At 42.1% G+C, this 26,582-nt stretch overlaps 1 protein-coding gene across 1 annotated transcript in view; it reads left to right on the plus strand.

Annotated features, from left to right (window-relative positions):
• The first annotated feature begins 5,312 nt into the window (after positions 1–5,312).
• nprl3 (NPR3-like, GATOR1 complex subunit) overlaps positions 5,313–26,582 on the plus strand; it is an 82,886-nt gene continuing 61,616 nt past the window's right edge. The window contains 4 exon segments of the mRNA XM_039774708.1: positions 5,313–5,767; positions 8,102–8,171; positions 18,616–18,654; positions 22,232–22,364. Coding sequence (XP_039630642.1) covers positions 5,617–5,767; positions 8,102–8,171; positions 18,616–18,654; positions 22,232–22,364 — 393 coding nt within the window. The 5' untranslated portion in view covers positions 5,313–5,616.

Raw genomic sequence — 26,582 nt, forward strand, 5'->3', positions numbered from 1 at the left:
CTCGTGTCTCTCAGGGGGCTTTATATAGCCGGGCAAGTGACCAGGCTGCTGGCCAAGAGCCAGTTTGATTGGTCAGTGTCTTTTATCTGCTGGCCTTGGTCTGCTTATCCTTTCTGAGTGCTGGGCCATAGGCACACCCTGACAGTGCTGTACAAGTGACTGTGCACGTGGTCACTCGCTGAGTCCTGGCATCGCTGACATGTGGGATCTGCTAGGAAGGCCCTGACATTAACAAGCCACTTATAATAAATGATAATACATTTTATTTAACAGGCACCTTTCTTATCACTCAAGGTCACCTTACAGTAAAGTTAAACAACACTTAGTAAAATAAAAACAAGAGAATGATCAATCAAAGCAATAATTAGCAAACAAACAAATATGACAGGCAGTAACAGGGTAGAAATCACAATAGATATGCCAGTTAACTGTTTAGAACAATCTCAATTCACTTTGTTAAACTGTGGGTCATAGTCATCAATAGATAGAGTTTAATCTTACATACAAGTAATCTTATTTTACCTGGAGTTGATAGGATTGGAAAAAATTACCTTTTTATATACTTAAGCATTTTTATGGGCTAAATATACTTCCTGCATATTCCAACAACAAGTTTTCTTTTTGCACCTTAATGTCTGTAGTACTCACGTGTTGTACCGTGTTAGCCATTACGGATGTAGTGAGAAGTTAAGCAGAATGACACCTTTTATTAGCTAACTAGAAAGATTACAATATATAGTAAACTTCCCCTTGGGATTAATAAAGTATCTATCTATCTATCTATCTATCTATCTATCTATCTATCTATCTATCTATCTATCTATCTATCTATCTATCTATCTATCTACAACAACATTTATTTATATAGCACATTTTCATACAAACAGTAGCTCAAAGTGCTTTACATATTAAAGAATAGAAAAATAAAAGACATAATAAGAAAACAAAATAAATCAACATTAATTAACATCGAATAAGAGATAATATATTATATAGTGCCTTTCACATCTATCTATCTATCTATCTATCTATCTATCTATCTATCTATCTATCTATCTATCTATCTATCTATCTATATTATATAGTGCCTTTCACATCTACTATCTATCTATCTATCTATATTATATAGTGCCTTTCACATCTACTATCTATCTATCTATCTATCTATCTATCTATCTATCTATCTATCTATCTATCTATCTATCTATCTATCTATCTATCTATCTAATATGCCAGCTTTCGAGGCAATTCAGGCCCCTTCTTCTTAATGTGTAACTGTACTGCTCTTCTAAAGAAGCGCTGTTTGTTTGTGACCCTTTACAGATATCCAGAATAGATCAGGGGGTTCTCCCTCGCTGCCGTTGAGGGACTTTAGAAATTCCTGGTTTAATGAAATAAAATCCTTAATCGTTATTTTCCCATAAAAAAGTCCTACTTAATTGACCTTCTTCCTGCCAAATATTGGAAATACACTGCAATGCTCGATTTACTTCAGACCATCCATCCGTTATGCAACCCGCTATATCATAACTACAAGGTCATGGGGGTCTGCTGTTGCCAATCTCAGTCAACACAGGGCACAAGGCAGGAAACAAACCCCGCTCAGGGCGCCAGACCACCGCAGGGCACACACACACACCAAGTACACACTAAGGACAATTTAGGATCGCCAATGCACCTACCCTGCATGTCTTTGGACTGTGGGAGGAAACCCACGCAGACGCGGGGAGAACAAGCAAACTCCACGCAGGGATGTCCCGGGACATGAACCTTGGCCTCCTTGTTGTATTTCTATAACATGAGCATTTGCTGGATGAGTGGCTTATTCAGAGTCATACGGTAAGTATAAGAAATTAATTGAATCTGTGAATTGTAATCCATTTAATTCAAATCCATTTAATCTAGGTGGCACAGTGGTAGTGCTGCTGCCTTGCAGTAGGGAGACCTGGGTTCGCTTCCCAGGTCCTCCCTGTGTGGAGTTTGCATGTTGTCTGCGTGGGTTTCCTCCCACAGTCCAAAGACATGCTGGTTAGGTGCATTGGCAATCCGAAATTATCCTCGGTGTGTGTGCGTGCCCTGCGGTGGGCTGGCGCCCTGCCTGGGGTTTGTTTCCTGCCTTGCGCCCAGTGTTGGCTGGGATTGGCTCCAGAAGACCCCTGTTACCCTGTGTTAGGTTATAGCGGGCTGGATAATGACTGACTGACATTTAATCCAAACCTGGGCCATGCAAGTTAGCATAGGGTGGAAGGCTGGAACAAACCCTGGATAAACCCAGGCCTGTCCATTACAGAGCAGACACACACACACACACACGCACACTAGGGCCAGTTTAGCCTTGCCAGTTCACCTAACTGGCATGTCTTTGGACAGTGGGAAGAAACCCACACAGACACGAGGAGAACATGCAAACACCACATAGGGAAGACCCAAGAAGCAAACTCATACAGGAATCACTGCGCCACCAAGCAGCCCTCCTTATATAGTGCCTTTCACAATTCCTGTCATTTCCATTTGCTTTAAAGGTAGTACAAGTGCTGTTTTATTTTGCAGTGGGAGCCCTGAAGGATTAACTTAATCAATCAGGGTCTGAACACCCTCAATTTGTGATTATATATATAGTGCCATGTACGGTGAAAGCTGTCCCAAGGTACATTACAGGTACAGAACAATTGCTTTTGTATTTCTACAATTTCTACAATTGAAGGCAGAAATATAACTTATCTAGCACCTTTCTTGAGTGTTCATTTGTTTCATTATTTACATAATTGTTGTTTTATATTTACTTAGTACCTGGAGAAAATTCATTGCACTTTGTCAGTTTGCCAAAATACGCTTGGAAACACTGAATCCAATTAGAAGCGTGATCTGAAAAGTTCATTTCAAAGCCTGCTTGAGTTTGGTTGTAAATAATATGCGGTCCAAGCTGGAGAGTTATCACTTTTAAACACTAGAAATTGATTCATTTTGTGTCAATGGTTATTCTGTTTCATCAGTGCCATGTTGAGTGGGAAGATCTCACATTATTAAAAACACGCATCCATCTTCTAAACACACTTTATCCTGAGCATGGCCACAGGGAAGCTGGAGCCTACCTCAGCAAACAAGGGTAGGATTAATCCCTGGACAGGCTTCAGTCCATCGCTGAGTGAACACACACACACACACACACACACACACACACACACACACACACACACACACACACACAGAGGCCAAATTAGTATCACCAATCCATCTAACTTGCATGTTTTTGGACTGGAGGAAACCAGAGCACCCGGGGAAACCCACACAGACACGGAGAGAACATGTCAACTCTACACAGTGATGTCCCGGGACATGAACCTTGACCTCCTTGTTGTAAGGCAGCAGTGCTACCACTGCAGCAGGGTGTCATCCATTATTTAAAAACATATTGTTCAAATATTTAACAGGCAGTTAGAAAGTATAAAACAATTGTGCAGCTTTTAAGAAGTTTGTAGTTTCTTACTACATTGGTAAGGAGATTGTAATGGAATGGTCTTTCAGAACGAAGAAATCTAGAGTTTGTGCAATAGATTCATATTTGTACTTGCATAATAAAGATGGGGCAACATGATGGTGCAGTGGGTAGCGCTGCTGCCTCGCAGTTAGAAGACTTGGGTTCGCTTCCCAGGTCCTCCCTGCGTGGAGTTTGCATGTGTGGGTTTCCTCCCACAGCCCAAAGACATGCAGGTTAAGTGCATTGGTGATCCTAAATTGTCCCTGGTGTTTGCTGTGTGTGCTCTGTAGTGGGCTGGCGCCCTGCCTGGGGTTTCTTTCCTGCCTTGCACCCTGTGTTGGCTGGGATTGGCTCCAGCAGACCCCTGTGACCCTGTAGTTAGGATACAGCTGGATGGATAATAAAGATTTTTAGAAAGGAACTGTAGGACTGGGGTGGCACGATGGCACGGTGGTAGCACTGCAGCCTCGCAGTTAGGAGAACCGGGTTCAATTCCCAGGTCCTCCCTGCATGGAGTTTGCATGTTCTCCCCGTGTCTACCTGGGTTTCCTCCGGGCGCTCAGGTTTCCTCCCACAGTCCAAAGACATGTGGATTGGCGATTCTAAATTGGTCCTAGTGTGTGTTTGTGTGTGTCCTGTGGTGGGTTGGCACCCTGCCTGGGATTAGTTCCTGCCTTGTGCCCTGTGTTGGCTGGGATTGGCTCCAGCAGATCCCTGTAGTTAGGATACAGCTGGATGGATAATAAAGATTTTTAGAAAGGAACTGTAGGACTGGGGTGGCACGGTGGTAGCACTGCTGCCTCGCAGTTAGGAGAACCGGGTTCAATTCCCAGGTCCTCCCTGCATGGAGTTTGTATGTTCTCCCCGTGTATGCGTGGGTTTCCTCCCACAGTCCAAAGACATGCAGATTAGGTGGATTGGCGATTCTAAATTGGTCCTAGTGTGTGCTTGGTGTGTTTGTGTGTGTCCTGTGGTGGGTTGGCACCCTGCCTGGCATTGGTTCCTGCCTTGCGTTGGCTGGGATTGGCTCCAGCAGACCCCTGTGTTCGGATTCAGCGGGTTGGAAAATGGATGGACTGTAGGACTGTTCACTGCTATACCACCTGCACTTCAGAACAAATAATCCATCTGGAGCTAAGCATGTTCAGACCCGGCCAGTACTTGGATGGGAGACCATTTTGTTTGGGTTGCTGCTGGAAGAAGTGCCGTGGTCCGTGTGTGGACACCAATGCCAGACTGCAATGACGGGGACACTGGGCTGTGAAAAGTGCCGCTGTTCTTTCAATAAGACATTAAACTGAGATCCTGACTCTCTGTGGTCATAAAGGATCCCTGGGTATGCTTCGTGAAGAGAAGTTATCAGCCTGGTCATTTTGGACCCCTAGTCAATCCTTGTCCCTAAATTGGCTAACTGTCTTTGTCACCAATTTAGCTCCTAAAAACAGTAGCTAATGTGTGGTGAGTGTACTGGAGCAAGAATGGCTGCTGTTGCATCAATCAGGTGGATCCTACACATTGGTGGTGGTTGAAGTGACTCCCTACTCTCCATGTAAAGTGTTTTGATTAGTGAAAAAGTGCTATATAAATGTAAAGAATTATTATTATTACATGTGGGGAATACAGTGTAAAATACTAAAAAAAATAAGAGAGGAAAATGGATGGGGAACAAGGGCGTTAAAATTCCTAAAGCGTTTTAGACGACAGTCCATTTGTATTTTTTTTTTAATCGTTTAACAAATTTTTTTTTTTTTTTAATTCTATTGAAGTTTCAATAAGGCGAATAGTTAAAAGAGGAACTAACTGTTCTGACATCACTGCTTGTACAGGGGACGAAGTTAACTGTCACACGCGTGGAGCTGGTCGGTTCATTTGAACTGGCGAACGCTGGGTCCCGTGAATAAATTAGTAAAAAAATAAGGTTAGGCAGTATGCCACTATACTTTTAATTGAACGTCACCCTTCTAAATAAATGTAACCATTCCTGCTGATAAGAGTGGAGGTTGAATGACATCTGAGGCTAACGAAGGCAGCAATCCAAACAACTGTCAAGCAGACTGGCTGGCTATTTTTTTATTGCAGGTTCTTTATCAAAGCCAGGTCGCTACCTTTGATTTAAAATAAGACAGCGAAACCTTGAAATGTACAAACAGAGACGGGATAACGCCCCCAAAATTGGAGAAAAAACAAATCCAATTAGCGTGATCTTGGTAAGCTCTGGAAGCCGGGGGCATAAACTGCTCTTTAGGTATCCCTTTCAGAGGATAAGTGAGAACCCTTCCTCTCAAACAAGTAAGTGGACTGCTCTTGTAGATAATAATGCTCAGGAGGGATTGCCTGGGGTTCTTTCCGAGATGTTAAAGATAAGGCTGGCTCATCTCGGTGGGTTTGGTCGTGAGGTCGTATGCATTGACGATAACGATAACAAAGGACAGCGGAGCACGATGTTGTAGTCGGGGTGAAAGCTTGGCCGTAAGGTTGTAGACAGTGATAACAAAGGAAAAAAGAGCACGATGTTGTAGTAAATCCAATTCGTTTGACATGACAGTGTGCCAGCTTTGCCAACCGATTAGACCCAATTACCCACGTTGAGCAAAACTGAACTGAAAATTGAAAAAAGGCGTGTGTCTTTTCTCAAAACCGTAATAATTGGGACGGCCCAGCGCCATTTCACCCGATACAGTGCCCTTTAAAAATCACCGTAATCCTCATTCATTAGATGTGGGAATGTGCCAACTTTTCCAGCCTATTTGGGTCCAGCAAAACTCGACTGTTATTTTTATTAAAGGCATCTGTCTTTCTGTTTATGTTAAGGAAGTAAAAAATTTGCATGAGGGGTGGCGCAGTGGGTAGCGCTGCTGCCTCGCAGTTAGGAGACCCTGGTCCTCCCTGCGTGGAGTTTGCAGGTTCTCCCCGTGTCGGCGTGGGTTTCCTCCCACAATGCAAAGACATGCAGGTTAGGTGCCTTGGTGATCCTAAATTGTCCCGTGTGGGGTGGTGTGCGCTTGTGCCCTGCAGTGGGCTGGCACCGTGCCCGGGGTTTGTTTCCTGCCTTGCGCCCAGTGTTGGCTGGGATTGGCTCCAGAAGACCCCTGTTACTCTGTGTTAGGTTATAGCGGGTTGGATAATGACTGACTGACATTTAATCCAAACCTGGGCCATGCAAGTTAGCATAGGGTGGAAGGCTGGAACAAACCCTGGATAAACCCAGGCCTGTCCATTACAGAGCAGACACACACACACACACACACTAGGCTCCAGCAGACCCCCGTGACCCTGTAGTTAGGATATAGCGGGTTGGATAATGGATGGTTGGAAGTTTTGCATGAGTTGTGCAAATAAGTAGCTAGCAGGAAGTGAATACGTAGCCAGGTGAACCGGGCGCTGCAAATAAGTAGCCAACTTCAGCCTTGTCAGTAGTTGGGGGTGAAAGTTCTAGAAAGTCATCAAGCAGCTAAGGCATTAACTGCCAAGTAGCAGATGGCATCAGTTCACTCCCTGATCCTGTGGGGTGTCACATGCTTGTGTTAAACGTTGCCTACAGACACAAGCAACTGTAAGTCACACTGAATAAAATATGCGGAAATACTTTGCCTGTTTTTTGGATAAACCGTTAAATAATAAATATTTTTGTACAAACCTGTATTAATTGCCACTTTCAGTAAGGATGGCAGTGTTAAATGGATTTACAGCAACTGCCATGGCAGATTACAGTATATAAGGAGGAGGTGTCCAGTACAGTAATGTGACATTCACGGATTAAATGAACAGATATTTTGTTTTCCCATGTCGCCAATCATTACTTTTCAAGTTAACTGGCATTGTGAGAAACATGCCCAGATTCATTTGTCTCCCGTGAAGTAGCTGCTTACAGATAGAGAGATATTCCACAGACCTGGATTGGTGATTGTATATCAAACTTTTCACAATATGAATTCATTTACAAAGGGTATTTTTCTGTGACCATCTACAACAGGGGTGGGCAAAGTCAGTCCTGGAGGGCCGCAGTGGCTGCAGGTTTTTGTTCCAACCCGGTTGCTTAATTAGAAACCAATCCTTGCCAATAATTGATTTTCCTGACCCGTCACTGCTTTAACTCTGCCATGTCCCTAACCCTCACCCTAACCCTAACCCTCATTCTCATATCCTCGATTTTCTTCCCCTTTCTAAGGATATCATCCAAATGATTTGAAGCCTAAAATGGAGGAGTAATTCTTAGTCCTTCACTTTTTAATCAAACCTAATAGTGCACGATAAATACACACAGAGGTGTAAATGGTAACAAGCCAAATGAAGACGTGCTGCTTTCCTTTGTCATTTGCATCTTATTGCTAATAAGGAGCCATTAAAAAATGAGAATACAGCACTCTAAGAATAACATAAGCAATAAGGGTTCAAAATCTTAATGAGCGAGACAACTAAAATAAAGCAGAAGTGTTACTTGAGCAATACGTGATTCTTATTAGGCCATTGGGTTAGGACAAAAACCAGCAGCCACACCGGCCCTCCAGGATCGACTTTCCCTGATCCCCTGATCTACAAGAATGAAATCTCTTGCATGGTGCTGAACGCTTTTTAACTTTTTTTCTGTCTCTTTTTCTTTTTTTTTTTTTTGTTTTCTGCCAGCAAAATTGAGAAGTCCATATGCCCTAAATACAAGTGGAGATGTCCCTGAAGATCAAGATGGCGATTCAAGGTACCACGCATAAATTGTTGTCTTTGTTATAATTTAAGTTGTGCATCAACGGAAAAGTCTACACACACCTACACTATGTAGTTCATTAAGATGGGCCAGGGTTTGAGTTCACTCGATTTCAAGGTACGGTATGTTCATAAAATGACACACATATTGTGCTGCCTTAGACAACTGCATATCACTCTCAAGTGTGCGTGTATGTTAAGTGATTTTATGGTAATTATGTACCCTTCCATATTTCATAAAGCCAAATTGTGAATACCAAAGGTTTGTTTTAGGTATGTTATAGAATTATGTCAAATTTAACGTCTTTCATCACAATTCTGCAATCATCATTATATTCACATCTCTATATATAATCTTCATTTGGGTCTTGATCTTTGTTTGTCTGCAAATGAATTAGAAGAAGAAGCACTAGATGGCAGTAGAGAGACAGCTAAAACATAGGCATTGCATTAAGAATCTCCTCCAGGCTTATACTACTGAAGACTGTGGTACGCCAGTCACACCTCAAAACACAGACATTCAAACTAAACAAATTGTTGTGCTTTAAATTAACTGAAGAGATCTTCATTTAGATCTTAATCTTTGTTTGTCCGCGAATTCCACACATGCGTAGACCACCTTCCAGTTTAGTACGTTGTTGTTACTCACGGATATCAACGATGTGCCAGAATAACGAAAGGGGTGGTGGACAGTGTTACGCTGGTTAGAGAATGAGATTGCCGAAGATAAAAGGTACGCGCCTACGTAACATATGAATGAAAGAAAAACACAGTTGAGAAAATGAATGACAACGTAACAGCACGTTCCGGAAATTCTTATTGTTACGTTGTAGCTGGCGAGTGCTGCGCGTCTCACAGTTGTACCGTGGCTTGCTCACATGTCAGTGAAGTGATCCCTATTTATGCTTTAAAGAGCCTGGATACCTATGTGCCCCCCTTTTATAACCATTGCTCCGTGTATATTACCTTACTCTTTGGATTGCCACAAAGCAACCTGCGAGATTGGAGAAAGAGAAAGAGATTATGAGAGGAAACGACAGCGTCGTGAAAACGAGACGGACTGTGAACGGACAGAAGCAGAAATGCTCCTACACCACCACATAATTACGATTCGGACAGTGATTCCAAGTAGACCGTTCCTATCAAATCAATGTCCAAGGGTTTTCTTTTGTAATTTTGTTTCCCTTAAAAAAAAAATCATAATGCTGTGCGACAAAAGGCCCAGTTCACGACTTGCAGCCGCGTTTAAACAGGGAGCCCTTCACACACAACTTTAACACGCACAACGTAGTTGGGCGCACATGGCTAGTATTTTAATATATGTCCTAAGACAGGGGTGGCGAACTCCAGGCCTAGAGTGCCGCAGTGGCTGCAGGTTTTCATTCTAACCATCTTCTTAATTAGTGACCAGCTTTTGCTGCTGATTACTTGACTCAGGCCCCCTTAGTTGTTTCTTTTTCTTTAATTAGCAGCCAAACAATAATGAGACACAAAACGAGCCGCCACATGACCAGCTCCCCTGTGCCCATTACCCAATATCTGAAATTAAAGAGAGGTGAAGGTCTCAGTAAGGTTGATCTCTCAGGTCACCAAAACATTTTGACAGTCTTCTTAGAAAGAACAGAAAAACAACAGTTTTTGAAAATGTCTGCTGGGGCAGAATGAAAGCAGCAACAAGCCATGGAGTTAAATAACGGGTGTAATTAACAGCAAGAATAATCGGCTTCTCATTAAGAAAGTGATTGGAATGAAATTGGTGGGAGTTTGAAGCCCCAGTTTAGCTGGTCATCTGTCGGCTCGTTTCACATCTCATTTCTGCTTGGCTGCCATTTAATGAAGAAAGGAATCAATTCAGAGGGCTGAACTCTTCTAAGTCAGGGCTATTAAAGTGATGAGGCAAACGTTAATTAGCAGTGAAAACTGGTCACTGATTAGAATGAAAACCTGCGGCCCTCCAGGCCTGGAGTCCTAAGATCTGACACGATATCACCCGCCACATCTCGGGGTGAGTAGAACTTACAGGGCATGTATCCATATTTAAAGTGAATGGACCCAAGCACAGTCATCCATCCATTTTCCAACCCGCTGAATCCGAACACAGGGTCACGGGGGTCTGCTGGAGCCAATCCCAGCCAACACAGGGTACAAGGCAGGAGCCAATCCCGGGCAGGGTGCCAACCCTCCGCAGGACACACACAAACACACCAAACACACACTAGGGTCAATTTAGAATCGCCAATCCACCTAATTCTGCATGTCTTTGGACCGTGGGAGGAAACCGACACAGACACGGGGAGAACATGCAAACTCCACGCAGGGAGGACCCGGGAAGCGAACCCAAGTCTCCTAGCTGCGTGGCAGCAGCGCTACCACTGCGCCACCGTGCCGCCCAAGCGCAGTCATAGGTGTACAGTTTTACATGCCATACTTTTTGAAATTTCTTTATTTATTTTCACTCACATTCTCATGAGGCGTACTGGATTCTGTCAAAGTTAAATTATGGGTATGTTGTGTTGAACGTGTCCTTGGCCAAACACATTTCTTAGTGGAAATTTCCAGAAAAACATATTTGTTTATTAATGAATTAAACTCTTCTGATTCTGTAGTGGGTGGCGCAGTGGGTAGCGCTGCTGCCTCGCAGTAAGGAGACCTGGGTTCGCTTATCAGGTCCTTCCTGCGTGAACTTTGAATGTCCTCCCCATGTCTGTGTGGGTTTCCTCCGGGCGCTCCGGTTTCCTCCCACGGTCCAAAGACATGCAGGTTAGGTGGATTGGCGATCCTAAATTGGCCCTAGTGTGTGTTTGTGTGTGTCCTGCGGTGGGTTGGCACCCTGCCCGGGATTGGTTCCTGCCTTGTGCCCTGTGTTGGCTGGGATTGGCTCCAGCAGACCCCCGTGACCCTGTGTTCGGATTCAGCGGGTTGGAAAATGGATGGATGATTCTGAAATAGTACATTAGCAGGATACGAACAATTTTGTTCTGCCTCTGTGTGCTCAGGGTACCTTATTTTTTGCTAGCTGGTCACTGTAGATTGGCCCCATGTTTTAAAGTTGCTTTAAAAACAATCTCCCCATCGTCTTCCAGGAATTTATTTGCTTTGACGTTGATCACCATAATGTAAAATACAAAACAAAAAAAAAAATCAATGAAAACAAATATGTATAATTGCAAAATGAGATGGAAACATATTAAGTGAACTTTTATGAAAACACGTTCCAGATGGAATAAAAATGCTAAAAGGTGAGTTTTAATATTATTCTAATATATTAGAGACAGTATATTTAGCATACATTGATAATGTAAAATGCACCTACTATACATTATTTTAATTCAGTGAATTAGGCTGCATAATTGGTTTACTTGGAGTACTTCAGAGTTTACAATAACTAGCAGACAGGATGGTGTAGTGGCTAAGGTGCTTGATATCACGCCATAAGACTGAAGGTTTATTTCCCTCCTTTACCTCAGTCTGTGGTCCTGTCAATGAATCTGCCTGAACTTACACGGTAAATCCCCTTGGATAAAGGCAATCGCAAAATATACATTAATAAAAATAACAAAGCAACATTACCAGTGAATGCAGAAATAGTTATACAAATGTGTTAATGCAATAGCATATCCTGTCGTTCCATCCAGAGTTGGTTCCTTCCTTTCGCGCAGAGATAGACTCCCACTCTCTGATCAAATGGTCGCGTTCAGAAAATGAATGGCTAGATTTGCCCCTGAAGTGTCAGCAGAGGCAAGGGATACAAACCTGAAGCTTGTTTTTGACCACATAAATCAGTCGTGTCCAACTCCGGTCCTGGTGGGCCGCAGTGGCTGCAGGTTTTCACTCTAACCGTCTTCTTAATTAGTGAGCCGTTCTTGCTGCTGATTCACTTGTTTTGCCTTAATTTTAATTGATGTGACTCCGACCCCTTAGTTGTTTCTTTTTACCTTAATGAGCAGCCACGCAATAATGAAATAGCAAAACGAGCCTCCACAGGGCCAGCGGACCTGAAAATAAAGACAGCTGAAGGTCTCGGTCATGTTGGTCTGCTCAGGTCACCAAAACATCTTGACGGTGGTCTTCGAAAAGACAGGAAATCAACAGAATGAGAGCAGCAACGAGTCATAATATTCGGTGACAGCTTTAATTAACGGCAGCAATTGGCTTCTCATTAAGAAATTGGTTGGAGTGAAATTGGCTGGAGTTTGATGTTCCTGCTTAGCTGGTCTTCTGTTGGCTCGTTTCTGTTTGGCTGCCATTTCATGAAGAAACTAATCGATTCCCTTAAAAAACGGGGATATTAAAATGAAGGGACAAGGAGTTAATCAGCAGTGAAAACTGGTCACCGATTAGGAAAAGGGTTAGAGTGAAAACCTGCAGCCACTGCGGCCCTCCAGGACTGGAGTTGGACACCTCTGACATAAATCCTCAGTTTAACAAAAATTCTAAGGATATTGAAGTGGCCAAACCAAAAAAAAGACTTACCTTAATTTGTAATTCACAGTAATTGAGCTCATTACTATTTATTGTGGTTACTGTGTAAGGTTCAGATTGCCTTTAGTTTTTTTTTATTTGCCCTTATATACAGTATTAGTAGACACTGGCAAATCATTTAGTTACATGTGTGTAAATGAGAGGGAGGTCAGTGGAATGGTGAGGATGCAGGGAGTTGACGAGGCGAGGATACTTGGGATCAACAGTACAGAGTAACGGCTAGTGTGGAAGAGAAGTGAAGAAGAGAGTGCAGGCAGGGTGGAGAAGAGTGTCAGGAGTGATTTGTGACAGACGGGTATCAGCAAGAGTGAAAGGGAAGGTCTACAGGACGGTACTGTTATATGAACTGGAGACGGTGGCACAGAAGACAGAGCTGGAGGTGGCAGAGTTAAAGATGCTAAGATTGGCATTGGGGGTGACGAGGATTAGAAATGAGGACATTAGAGGGTCAGCTCAAGTTGGACGGTTGGGAGACAAAGTCAGAGAGGTGAGATTGCGTTGGTTTGGACATGTGCAGAGGAGACATGCTGGGTATACCGAGAGGAGGGTGCTAAGGATAGAGCTGCCAGGGAAGAGAAAAAGAGGAAGGCCTAAGAGAAGGTTTATGGATGTGGTGAGAGAGGACATGCACGTGATGAGTGTAACAGAGGACAGAAAGATATGGAAGAAGATGATCCACTGTGGCATCCCCTAACAGGATCAGCCGAAAGAAGAAGAAGAAGAAGAAGAAAAGTCATTTAGTAAATGGAAGGCCTGCTTTAAGCAAGTAGTTCTATTAAAATTATGCCTGGAATCAAATTAGGTGTACATTACAGACTTGAGAAGTGGTGTTTGATCCTCATGTTTTAAATATGCCTACAGAGTTTGCGCACAGAGAAACAAGAAGACTGCACGAGAAAGGATTTTATTTGGAGAACAGAATTACTGTCTGGTTAAAAGCTTGGCGAATGCAATAACCAAACGCTGCTTCAGTCTCTAAGGAGTGAGCTCGCAGCACTTGACCTGATAATTTCATCTTTGCCTTGATGAACAACCGGCTCCAGTAGGGAAGATAAGCGATTATGAGCCACTGTTCTGGTGTTGAATCATTGCAAATCTGATGTGTCCAGCATATAATTGTCTTTGCATATATAGCTGTGATTTTGACAGCAGAATATTTCAGGTCAGTAATTTAAAAAAATAAAAGTAATTTATTTCTAGATCTATCGAATCCCGTAAAATGCCAAAAGGGTCTCTGCTCTGTTGGGCCCTTGAGCAAGGCCCTTAAACCTGCAATTGCTCCGTCCTGGGTATGACGTTAATCTGCATGTAGGCCCTCCAACCTGCTGGGAAAAACTTGGGGGCTGAATTGGCACTCTAGCCACCCATTAAAAAAAAAAAAAAGCCCCCACTGTTCCACTCCATCTGAACTGGCGTGGTGCTGAGGTATCGCCCGTCGTGTGGCTGCACTCGGGTCCGAATCTGGATCCTGAGTTGGTTTGTTGGGTGGTGGGTGCGGCAAGGCACTGCAATGCAATGTGTGCTCCTAACCTCTATTGGAGTGATTTTGATCAAAATCGGTAAGCTTATAGCATTTTGAAAGTACGAAGAACTGTGCCAAGGTTCACTCGGACTAATGCTTGTTTTTGGGCTATCATGTCCAAATGTTCACACCCTGCGACACGCGCACACTAACACATAGATATCCTGTTTTCAAAATGGTGAAATCCTATTGACATAGTTCGACTGAAAACACAAATATTGAAAGGGACAGACTCATTAATTACAAATTATCATAAAGTCATTCTTTACGCTTTATTGTCTATTTTAGAATTTGTCTATTTTTAAATCAAATCTTTTTCATTAATGGAATTTGGAAACAAGCACAGAATCCAGAGGCCACATAAGTTGCTTCAGTAGTGGTGTTTGTCTGTTAGTTAATGTTCTGTAGGATGCATTTACAATATATGTATTAAATTGCATATATTTGCCTTTTATAATCTTGGAATGACTTTGCTATGCACTTATTTCAGTTTGTTTAACAATTATAGTGGTTCAATAAAGAGTGACTTTTCCCACATTTCTGCTACTCAGAACTGGCAGGGCAGGGAAAAAAAGCACATTTTCACAACAGTGGAGTCCGTAATTAAATGAACTTTCATTCCTGTTTTTTTATTGTTTCTGGTTACTGGTGTATAATATACAATAACAAGTAAATTGTTTAATTTGAGAGGCATATATGAATAAAAAAAAAATCCTTGGGTGCCGTTTGTCCTTAATTTGTTTTGCTTTTTATTAATATTTGTCTAGTGGTGAATCATACAGTTTTTCCTGGACCAAAGATATATATATTAATAAAATATATATATATTTTCTGCAGGATTTCTAAAGTGAATTGATTTGATAGATTTCTCTGAAATACTAGGGGGCAAAGCCCCCTGCTAACTTTGCTTCGCTTGCCACTATGCACCAGCAACGTCGCGTCTCTGCCACTCGTGTGTGTGTGGATTTCACTTTCACCAAACAACAAATCTTTTAATTCTCGCGGATAGGCCTCTTCATTGGGTAGAAACAGTACTTCTAGACAATCTACAAGCCTCCGACTTAAAGTTTAAAGCCAAACAACATCTACAAACTTCTGTCATATCACCCATGTCCATATATTCGATCTCTGTTCGCTTTTACCTTTTCGTCAATTTCGCATTGAATTCTGATTCCGTGTTTGAAATTACATCGTGACAACACAACGTATAACTGCCTGTGAGTGAGTATCATTTCTTTCTCTCTACACGAACTTTGTCTGACAATAGCATTCACACAAATGAGAAATGATTGAGCCGTGTGCGTGCTTGTAAATGTTTTAGATTGGGCGAGACATTTCCAAATCTCTTTGCATAAAGTTTTGTCTCGTTGGGCTTGAAGTTTTCTCTTGTGGGATTTCACTTTCACCAAACAACAAATTGCCTTCATTCTCGCGGATATGCCTCTTCATTGGGAAGAAACACTATTTCTCCCTGATGGCAATACGAATTAGATAGATACTTTATTAATCCCAAGGGGAAATTCAAAAGAATTAGATGAATTACAAGTCTCTGACTTAAAGTTTAAATCCGAACAATATATTCAATCTCTTTTCGCAGTTCCGTTATTTCACCAAGTAATAGTTTCCATTTGTTTGCGCTAATGAGATCTTTACTATCATTTTTGGGAGACTTTTGAGTTTTCGTACTTCCATTATCTCTAACCTGCTCTGCATGTGTATCGCGCCAATGTTTTTGAGTTCTTGACGATGTTCTACTTTGTCTTTTATATCTGGCCCCTGGTGTGGTTAAATCTCTTGGAACAAAGTCTCATCTCGCGGGACGTAAAAGTGCCTCTCGAGAAAGTCGCGTCTCGTCTCTCTTCCCAAGATTTTTTTTTTTATCATAATAGAGAGATTAAGTGCTCAAGTGCGTTTTTAATTTGCTGAAAATAATATCAGATTCTTAAAACTTTGTGACAGATTAAGGCTGTATTGCTCCCTTGAACCCTTGTCCAATATGCCAGACACCAGATAAAAGTCCAAATGTTGACTTTATTCATAAGCCACAGTGCACAAAGCACCCTCTCCTCCACAATAGTCATAAATATACTCAAAACAGTCACAATAACCAATCCACCACTCCCAGACGCTTTGCCCTACTACCACCCAGCTCAGCTCAACACTCTGGTGTTTTGTAGTCCTTTTTATAGTCCTTGACCCAGAAGTGTTTAACCCTCTCTGTCCATGTGACCTGGAACACTTCCGGGTCAGGTAAAAGTCCTTCTTTTCTTCACCCAGGAAGCACATCGTTCCCTTTGTCCACGTGACTCTGACGTACTTCCTGGGCGTAAGGCAAATAACCATTGTTCCTCCCTGCAGCGTCTCCTAGTGGTCCCCATGGCATCCAGCAGGGCTGTGTATAAAAACTGCAATGTCCATGATGCACTGCTGGTCTTTGAGGAACCCCCATACTGCAGGGAGGGCTCCACCTGGCGGCTTGGGGGTATTGGCCGGGATAAACGGCCGGCCATACACCACAGCTTTCATCTAAATTATATCTCTTCTTTCTACATTTTTAATCAAAAAGCATACATTTTCTATTCAAGGAACAACACACAACAACAAAACACAAACCCGAATGCAGAAAATTGCCCACATTGGTGTCTATAGCGCTAGACAGGTCATTCCTGAAGCTCACCGATTCAGTTCAGCTGCCAGTGGTCCAGCTGCCAGTGGTCCAGCTGTCGATACTGGTACTGTCCATTTAACCAATTAGCAATAATAATTAAAAGGATGGTTTGTGCTCAATGCTGATAAAATAGTCTCTGGCCCTTCCATAGTCCTGTAATGCATGGATGAGTATTAATTCCTCAAGCATTCAAAGAAATGAATGGTAGGTAGACTTATCTTGCTCAACTGGTAACCAATGTTATATAATACTTGAAATTGGAACAAATTAAATACTCACTTAGCAGATCTGTACAAAACTTTTATAAAACCTGGCAGGATCTGATCTTCTTATCTTTATATATAATACGCTACCATAGCTGTCTGTTTGTCTGTCCAGGATTTTAAATCACCTGTAGCTCGCAAACCGTTTGACCTATTGGCTTGAAATTTGGTACACATATACTACGTGACGTCTACTATCCGCTTTCAGGGAGATGATTGACCTCCAAGGTTATTCCTCTTTTTATTTTTATTTTATTTTATTGTAGAATCAACTCTCGGCAGCGGCCAGCAGGATGGCCATGTGGCGCATGCGAACGGGCGCCGTTCTCATTCCCTACCGCCTTCTCCATCACGTCCCCTACCTCTTCATATCTTGAATCATTCTTGAGGCAGATTGAGGACTTAAGTGCCAGCTTAAGTGAAAATTAAAGAAAATGTGCTAAGTAATTGCAACACAAACGCTGACTTAATCAGTTTTAACGCGAAAAGATGCCCGACGAAAGAAGAGAAGAAGTGGGCCGCTAGGGTGGAGAAAAGAAGAGCTGCTCAGGAAGGAACAAGCGCATCAACCTCGGAGCAAACGAATGCTAAACACACAGAGAAAAAAAGAGGATAAGAACTAGGAATGCTCAAGTCAAGTGTATCCACTGCACGTTCTCGTTATAGCAGTGCGCCGTTACTGGTTAATACTATTTTAGAATAAGCATTTAAATTGAGGAAGTGGATTCTCTTCCCCTTTTTTTTCTTTTTTGAAATTTTAAATAATTTTATTATAATCATTCCATACAAATCAATCAATTTTTACAAAAAATAAAATTAAGAATAAGTCGCCATCCCCTTTTTATTCTATTTATTTACTTTACTTATCTTTTCACACTGTTGTCCTAGCTCTCTCTCTCTCTCATGGGTGTGTGTGTGACATTTTGTAAAATTTGACTTGCTTGGATGGAATGTTATTTGATTTTAATAAATTCAATAAAATGTTAAAGAAATGGATGGTAGGTTGACTGTCAGGTTTAAATTGTTCCTGGGAATGTTGTCCCCATTGTCTAACTCCCGTAGGCTCTACCACCTCATCCATTATGTGCTGTCTGTTAAATAAAAACAGGTGACAAATAAATCGGCTAATTACTGTGTATCGTAGTTTATAAATAAAGGTGGTAGGTATACTGTGGAATTTGAAATGCAATAAAATAGATTATATAAAAGAAAAGGAAAAAAAGTATTCTTTTTGGCCTGCTTGACTAGTGTGCTTAGATTGCAGGTTGCAAGACCAGTGCCATAAAGTTGTGAAAATGTGCTTAACTCTGAACCTGAAAAATCTTTTCTATTGGTTGAAAAGTCACTTTTAGCTTGTTGTAGTGTTAATTTTTGTTTTCCTTTCCCTTTTTTTTTTTTTTGATCTTCTGTATATATATTTTTTTTACTCTTTCCCACTTTTAAGTTTTGTATGTTTGCTGCATTTTTGTTACTGCTTTTTTTCATGACCATGTCCCCATTTCAGAGAGCAAACTCCTCTAACTGATGAGCAGTTGGTAGCAGGGTAAGAGAAACCATTCTGAACCACTTCTGTGTCTTGAATGCACCTTTCCCACTTTACCTTTCTGCTCCTTTCTTTCCTGCTACATCTGAAAATGTGTCCCAGTGCATATACAGTTATATATGTATACTTCACAGTACATATATACTTTAGCTAGATGACATAATGCTTTTTTAGTAAACATGTTTTGTCTTTGTGAAGTTGCTTGTTGTTTTACTAGTTGCCATTTACTGTCAGAATTCTGTAATTGGCTACAAGTGTGGCCCAGAACAATGGTACAGTGGTTAGCTTTGCTGCTATACACCTCCAGGGAGCAGGGTTCCATTTATAGCCTAAGCATTATGGGTAAGCTGTTTGCACATCCTCTATGTGCCTGTGTGGACTTTTTTTTTTTTTGGGTGCTCCAGATTCTCCGCACATCCCAAGGACATTCATGTTAGTTACGTTGGCTGGTATGAAAGAGTCGGGATGTGTGCCTGAGTAGATCCAGCAATGAACTGGTGAAATGTCAAGGACTGGTTTCTAGAGAACTGGCTTTCTATGACATTTACGTGGAAAAAGCAGGTTCAAAAAATGAACCGTTTGGAAAGCCTTTTTAATTGTTATAATGTGTACGTGGCACGGTAATGGAATCCCACACCCTATTGTTGTCTGTATGTCTGGTTTGCATGTTCAAAAGAACACAGCCGCGATTCTACAAGTTCTTCTCCTTCCGCTCTTCCAAGTAAGTTTTTTGCCCTCTGCCACCTGATTCTGACTCATTTGGGTAAGGCGGAATGGCTACTTTTATACAGGACCCAGGGACTACCTCCGCTGCCAGGGCAAAGCCTGTAGGAAGCTCCTCTAAAAGTAGGTAGAACTTCTTTTGGCAGCACCCAAGGACCCCGACAGGTTTGCCATTCCGGACAACGGGTCCCGTGATACTCTGCCAGGTGTCCATGCTCGGGCCGCACCAGAGGCCTCCCATTTTGTGGAATAAACTGTCCCAGTCTGTCCATTATGACCCATACATCCATTATCCAACCTGCTATATCTTAACTACAGGGTCACGAGGGGGGTCTGCTGTTGCCAATCCCAACCAACAACGTGCGCAAGGCAGGAAACAAACCCTGGGCAGGGTGCCGGCCCACACAGCTGCCTGTCTATCTAACTCTAATTTTCAAATTGCCTTCACTTTTTAATTTTCCTTAGTATTACATAACGCCTTCCATGTCTATCTATCTACTATATTGGGCCTTTCAAGCCTATCTACTGTATGTATTATATAGTGCCTTTCATTCCTATCTATCTACTTTATATGGAGCCTTTCACATCTATTTATGTATATCAATCTTATATAGAGCCTTTCATCTATCAATCCATCCATCCATCCATTATCCAACCTGCTATATCCTACCTACAGGGTCACGGGGGTCTGCTGGAGCCAATCCCAGCCAACACAGGGCGCACGGCAGGAAACAAACACCGGGCAGGGTGCCAGCCCACCTCAGTCCATTATGACCCGAACGTCTCAAAGGGGATGGGGAAGCACAAGCCATCCTGGCCCGATTGCTTCTCCCATTTTGCTGTCCACTCATTATGGCTGCCCAGTCCGATAAGCCTTCACTCTCTGTCCCATTCAGGATGTCAGTCCATCCATTCTGGCCTTTTGGTATTAAGCAGTATGAATAAGCATTGGCACTTGTTGGTCTCAACTGGATAAGTAAGTGCCTTAGAAAAAGGAAGGATAGGTGAAATGTGCCAATTTACCAGTCTTGGACTATAACCAGCAAAAGATAGAAACAGGGAAAACGAAATGAAAACTGAGGGCATCTGACAGTTATGCAAAATATACAGAAATGACAGAAAAAGAGATAAAGCTATAATCAAAAGGGCAAAGGGCATACAAATTGAAACTGGCATGTCCTTTTTTCCAATATAAAATGTAGCTTGTTAATTTTTTTTCACCGACTATCTGTAATATAATATTAATTTGAGAATTAAAACCCCATATAACCACTGTTGCCTAAGTGTAATAGGCACACTGTATAGTTGGTATATAAAAGTAAACACACCATAAAAAAATCTGAATACACAGGTACCGTATAGGAGTATGGCTTCACCGGTGTTTTAATAAAATGTCCTCAGTATTTTAATGTTGCCTTTGACCGACTATAATGAATGAAAAATAACAAGGCACATCAGGACATTATACGTAACATTCTGGTACAGAAATTAGTGTATTGTGTGTTGTTTACGACCTTCTCTAGCCTGTGACCGACATACACGTAAAAATGGCACTGTGATGTGTACACATGACCACACATTTCAACTTGAACATTAGAACCTGCTTCACCCAGGTCATGGGCAACACCAGGTGCAAGAGAAGAAACAACCATCCACAAGCACACGGACGCAAAGCCAGCTTAGAATTGCCAGATAAGCTAACACAAGTCCTTGGAGATGTGGGAGGAAACTGCAGCCACCCAATCAGCAACTGGTCATGGGGTTCAAATCCATGATACTGGAATTGTGAGGCAGCACTGCTAACTTCTGCTCTGCCATGTAGCCCCTACCTTTAATGAGTTAAAACATAATTACATCAAACCGACAAGTTTGTTTATACAATACTGTATATATATATATATATATATATATATATATATATATATATATTAATATCAAAATTCTATCTGGTTAAGAGTAAAATCCCACAGTTTTTATTCTGGTATGTTCCTGCTCAGGCACTCTTACTCAGTTATTTATAATTATCTATAAAAAGAGTATAATCTCCTTCCAACTTTGCATCATGTCTTTTCTTAAGAAATGTTTTTTAGCAACATCTGCCATCTGAGTTATTTATACCTTTTTGAAAATTTGAAATGCTTCAGCCTGGTTCCTGCCTAGACGTGTCAGGTACACAGCCTTGCAAGTGTTAACACGAGAATGGTGTACAGTAAGACGTAAGGTTTCGATATTTGACATGGGAAATGCATTTTTTGAAAGTGACAGAGTGGGATCCCCTAATCCCCCGTATTTTAGCAGACAGTCTGTAAAATTCATGTGTTCTTACTGGTATTTAACTGGCCAAAGTAAAAAGGAAAGTACAGTTAGATTGATAAGCTGGTTCTGTTCCTGCTCTCTTTATCCATGTGACACGTGTGGATGCTGTGGGTGAAGGTCCATTAAGACACTGGTTTGTAAAAATCACAGATGTTTGGAGGGTGTAATTCTTTTTAATTTCCCTTTTAATTCCCTTTTTTTTTTTTTTAATATCATGGGCTCTTGAGACCAGCATGCATCACTCACCTATGCTTTCACAAAACGCTTTTCTCGCAGCAGTACCATTTCATTGATGTACATACTGCATATCACCTCTCCAGAGGCGTTCTGAGTATGGCGCCTTTTCAGTTCCTGGAAATTGACTCTGCTTGGCTGATTTCATGCCAGTATCTAATCCTCTATGAAAACCTATCTGGGAAATTGATCATCACTAATTTGCATATTGATACAGAGCACCATCTCTTTCTTTTTACTGATGTTTTACAAGCAAAATTGCACGTCCCATATTGTTCTTTTAATTAATTGTGTGTTTCGCTAGATTTTCAGACGTCATTTTGGCCACCATCCTTGCAACAAAAGCTGACATGTGTGGGAAGAAATTTGAGCTAAAAATCGACAATGTGCGCTTTGTTGGTCATCCCACACTTCTTCAACATGGCCAGGGAATCCAGGTAAGAGAGCAGAGGGGAGAATCCTTCTTCATATTGTAGGCCTCCATTTTTGTTTGCCTTTTGCATTTGCCCATATGTAGATTTTTTTTTTTTTTTTTACATGTCCTGCTGCCAGCCTGGCATTGGCTCAATAAATGTTTAGAATTTGTATGTCTATGAACACATTAAGCACTACCTCGGTATAAGTAAGATAATAATTTGCATAGTGCATGCTTAGTGTAATGGGCGGCACGGTGGGCGCTGCTGCCTCGCAGTTAGGAGACCTGGGTTCGCTTCCTGGGTCCTCCCTGCGTGGAGTTTGCATGTTCTCCCCGTGTCTGCGTGGGTTTCCTCCGGCGCTCGGTTTCCTCCCACAATCCAAAGACATGCAGGTTAGGTGGATTGGCGATTCTAAATTGTCCCTAGTGTGTGTTTGTGTGTGTCCTGCGGTGGGTTGGCACCCTGCCTTGTGCCCTGTGTTGGCTGGGATTGGCTCCAGCAGACCCCCATGACCCTGTGTTCAGATTCAGCGGGTTGGGTAATGGATGGATGGATGGATGGATTTTCAAAGGAGAAGCAAAAATGAAATGCTATACTTGATTCTTGAGGATGAGGGGAAGCGCATGCCATGGATAGCATTTCATTTTCACCTGCAGTAATAGGGTGTTGTACCGTGTTAGCCATTATGAATTTAGTGAGAAGTCGAGCAAAATGACTCCTTGTATTGGCTAACTGTGACGATTACGAAATGCAGGCTTACGCGGCAACTCGGGCCCCTTCTTCAGGCCTCGAAAGCTTGCATATCGTAATCTTTATAGTTAGCCAATACAAGGAGTCATTTTACTTGACTTCTCACTACATTCACCTGCCATATTTACCTTACAAGGATTGGAAAAATACCTGTCTGAGTATATAAAACCATCTTTAATAAGAGACACAAATAGGTGAGGAAGCCGAGTATAGATTTATATGGTTGTAGTTTCTTTCTCAATTGTCTGTGCTTTAAATGCCACACACATATGACATTTCAGATTATATTCAAGATCAAAGTGCATTTAAAGCTTATTTTTGTATTCCTCACCCAATTAATGGACACTATCAAAACTTTCAATTAAATTTAATTTATAATGGCAGTCAGTCAGTCATTTCCAACCCGCTATATCCCAACACAGGGTTACGGGGGTGAAAAAACAAGGACTTGCCAACAAGTACACGATTCAAACCCAGGAGAATGGAGTGCTAACCACTGCACCACCACCATTTTCCTTAAACATACACACAAACATCCATCCATTATCCATCCCGCTATATCTCAACTACAGGGTCACACGGGGGATGGGTTATGGGTCTGCCGGAGCCAATCCCAGCCAGCACAGGGCACGAGGCAGGAACAAACCCTGGGCACGGCGCCAGCCAACCTGCAGGGCACAGACACACCAAGCACACACTAGCGACAATTTAGGATCGCCAGTGCACCTAACCTGCTTGTCTTTGGACTGTGGGAAGGAAACCCACGCAGACACGGAGAGAACATGCAAACTCCACACAGGAAGGACCCGGGAAGCGAACCCAGACGGGTCTTCTAACTGTGAGGCAGCAGTGCCACCTTGCTGCCCCTTAATTTTTAATGATAGCCTCAAAATAATACTTGGTCATTACCGGTGAACCAGGTAAACATGTTGCTTTTATTTGTTTTTAGATGAAACTTTTATACTTTGTTTGAATTTTTTTTGCTTTTCCTATATACAGAAATAGAGTTTCCCGACTAATAGCCTGTCCTGTCATAGTGTATACATTAAACTCGCATTCTTTAATGACACAGAAGGTTTAAAGCAAATTCCAAATATTATATATCTGTTTGTGTATAGCTGGCGCCCTGCCTGGGGTTTGTTCCTGCCTTGTGCCCTGTGCTGGCTGGGATTGGCTCCGGCCGACCCCCTAAGTGACCCTGTAGTTGAGATATAGCAGGTTGGATAATGGATGGATGTTTGTGTGTATGTTTGAGGAAAATGGTGGTGTTGCACTGGTTAGCACTCCAATCTCCTGGGTTTGAATCGTGTACTTGTTGGCAAGTCCTTGTTTTTTCTCCTAAATCCCTGAAAATAAGCAGGAAAAATGAGGTGGTGACTCTAAATTGGCCCCTGTGTGAATGACCGGACTTTTGAGCCTTCTGTGTGATAGACTGACACCCCCACATACAGGGTTGTTTCCCACCTGGTGCCAAGTGCTTCTGAAATAGAGTCCAGTGGGTTTGATAATGTGTTTGTGTTCCACTTCTGCCAGTGGGCATGGAATACCCAAAACTGAATCTTTGATGATTGGAAATGAATGTTGTCTGATCAGACAGATCTCGATTTCTGCTGTGACATGGACATGGTGGCATCACTGTGTGGCTTAAACATCATGACTCTGTTGTGACAATGATACAGCCTGGTGGTGGTCCTTTAATGGTGGGGGGAATGTTTTTTTTTTTAGCTCACATTAGACCTGTTAAGACCTGGTGATCCTGAATGAAATATTTCAGGCTTTATAAGCATTGGCCACAGTTGAAATGTTTGAAATGAATACTATGCCATTTCACAAAGCATGCATCACCTCAAAGAGGTTTCAAAAACATGGCGTTTAATGCAGTTTACTCTAATGGTTTGCATGGTTCCTAGATGTCAATCCAATACGGCACCTTTTGGGTGAGGTGTGACGAGAGGTTTGCATTGCAACTCCTACGTCTTTGTAGATCAGAATTCCCAAGCATTTTTTTTGCAGCATTTAGGGTAATCTGTGCCATAAGGAATTGAGGCTATTCTGGAAGTCAAAGGGGGTCCTACCAGGTACTAAGAGTGCAGGTGGATGTTAGTCGCATGTGTACAGGTCGTTGTTTTTTAATTTGTGCACATATTTTTACATATATACAATATGTGTGTTTTCAGACACCCAATTTTTGAGTTCTGTCAGATTATGCATTGGAAAGTTAGTCATCCATCCTTGAGTCTATCCCAGAAGAATATGCTGGTAACTGGTAGTGGATTGGCTCCCTCTTTAACTTTGGTCTCATAAGAGTTATTATTTTTTTAAGCACAATTCAAAATATATTGAACTAAAATTGGCAAGTCATGCAAGTTTGTTTTTGTAGCCTGCAGTGCATATTGACATGATAAGGTCCAAGTGGGTGCAAAGCAGGTCTCCAATAGTTCTCTCTTGCCACCCTGTGGCAGTGCTTAGCATTTCCCAGTGTGCTAAGGAAACATACGCCATTGGCATTCTTGGTGTCGGAGTTAACTTTGCAGCATAATGTCGCGCTGTCTTTTCCTGTTTGCTGTTCAGTGCATATTCTATTAAACCTATGTTTTATTTGATGAAGTAGTAAGGTCATCATAGATTTTTTATTCAAGAGATATTAGTCTTCAAAACTAGAAATAAAAATAAAGCTGTTATTTATTAGTATTATTTGCAGGCTTACTGTATTAGCAATATGTTTTTAATGTTCAACAGTAACAGAGCATTACCATTACATATTATTATACATGTTTTTTTTTTGGCTTAACACATTTCAATGTATTTGCTGTTTAAGATAAGTAACAGTTTTGGTGGTCTGTGAAGACTCCGTTTTAAGCAGTTTCTCCTTAAATAAGTTTGAGAAGTAAAAATATAAAGCATGCCATGCAGTAATAATCACTCCATCCATTTTCCAACCCGCTGAATCCTTAACAGATTTTGATCGGGTTTTTTCTATAATTTGCTTGAACATTCCGGTTGATTTTGTGACCTCTCTCATCGCGCTAAGAATCATAGTTCGGCTGTGGCACCGATTTATTTGCGTTAAGACACGCAGCGTGCCAAGGGGAAAGTGGCGGGTCCCTCCTATCTCAAGTGCCAGCGTCAGGGCGTCTTCCTTACCTTCGCTTAGCTAGCGAACGAGAGAACTACTTAACGGATTTAGATCTTCATCCATCCATTATCCAACCCACTATATCCCAACCACAGGGTCACGGGGGTCTGCTGGAGCCAATCCCAGCCAACACAGGGCACAAGGCAGGAACCAATCCCGGGCAGGGTGCTAAGCCCACCGCAGGACACACACAAACACACCAAGCACAATTTAGGATCGCCAATGCACCTAACCTGCATGTCTTTGGACTGTGGGAGGAAACCCACGCAGACACGGGGAGAACATGCAAACTCCACACAGGAAGGACCTGGGAAGCGAACCCGGGTCTCCCAACTGAGAGGCAGCAGCGCTAA

This window comes from Polypterus senegalus, chromosome 13 (assembly GCF_016835505.1).
Source record: "Polypterus senegalus isolate Bchr_013 chromosome 13, ASM1683550v1, whole genome shotgun sequence".
Classification (NCBI taxonomy): Eukaryota; Metazoa; Chordata; class Cladistia; order Polypteriformes; family Polypteridae; genus Polypterus; species Polypterus senegalus.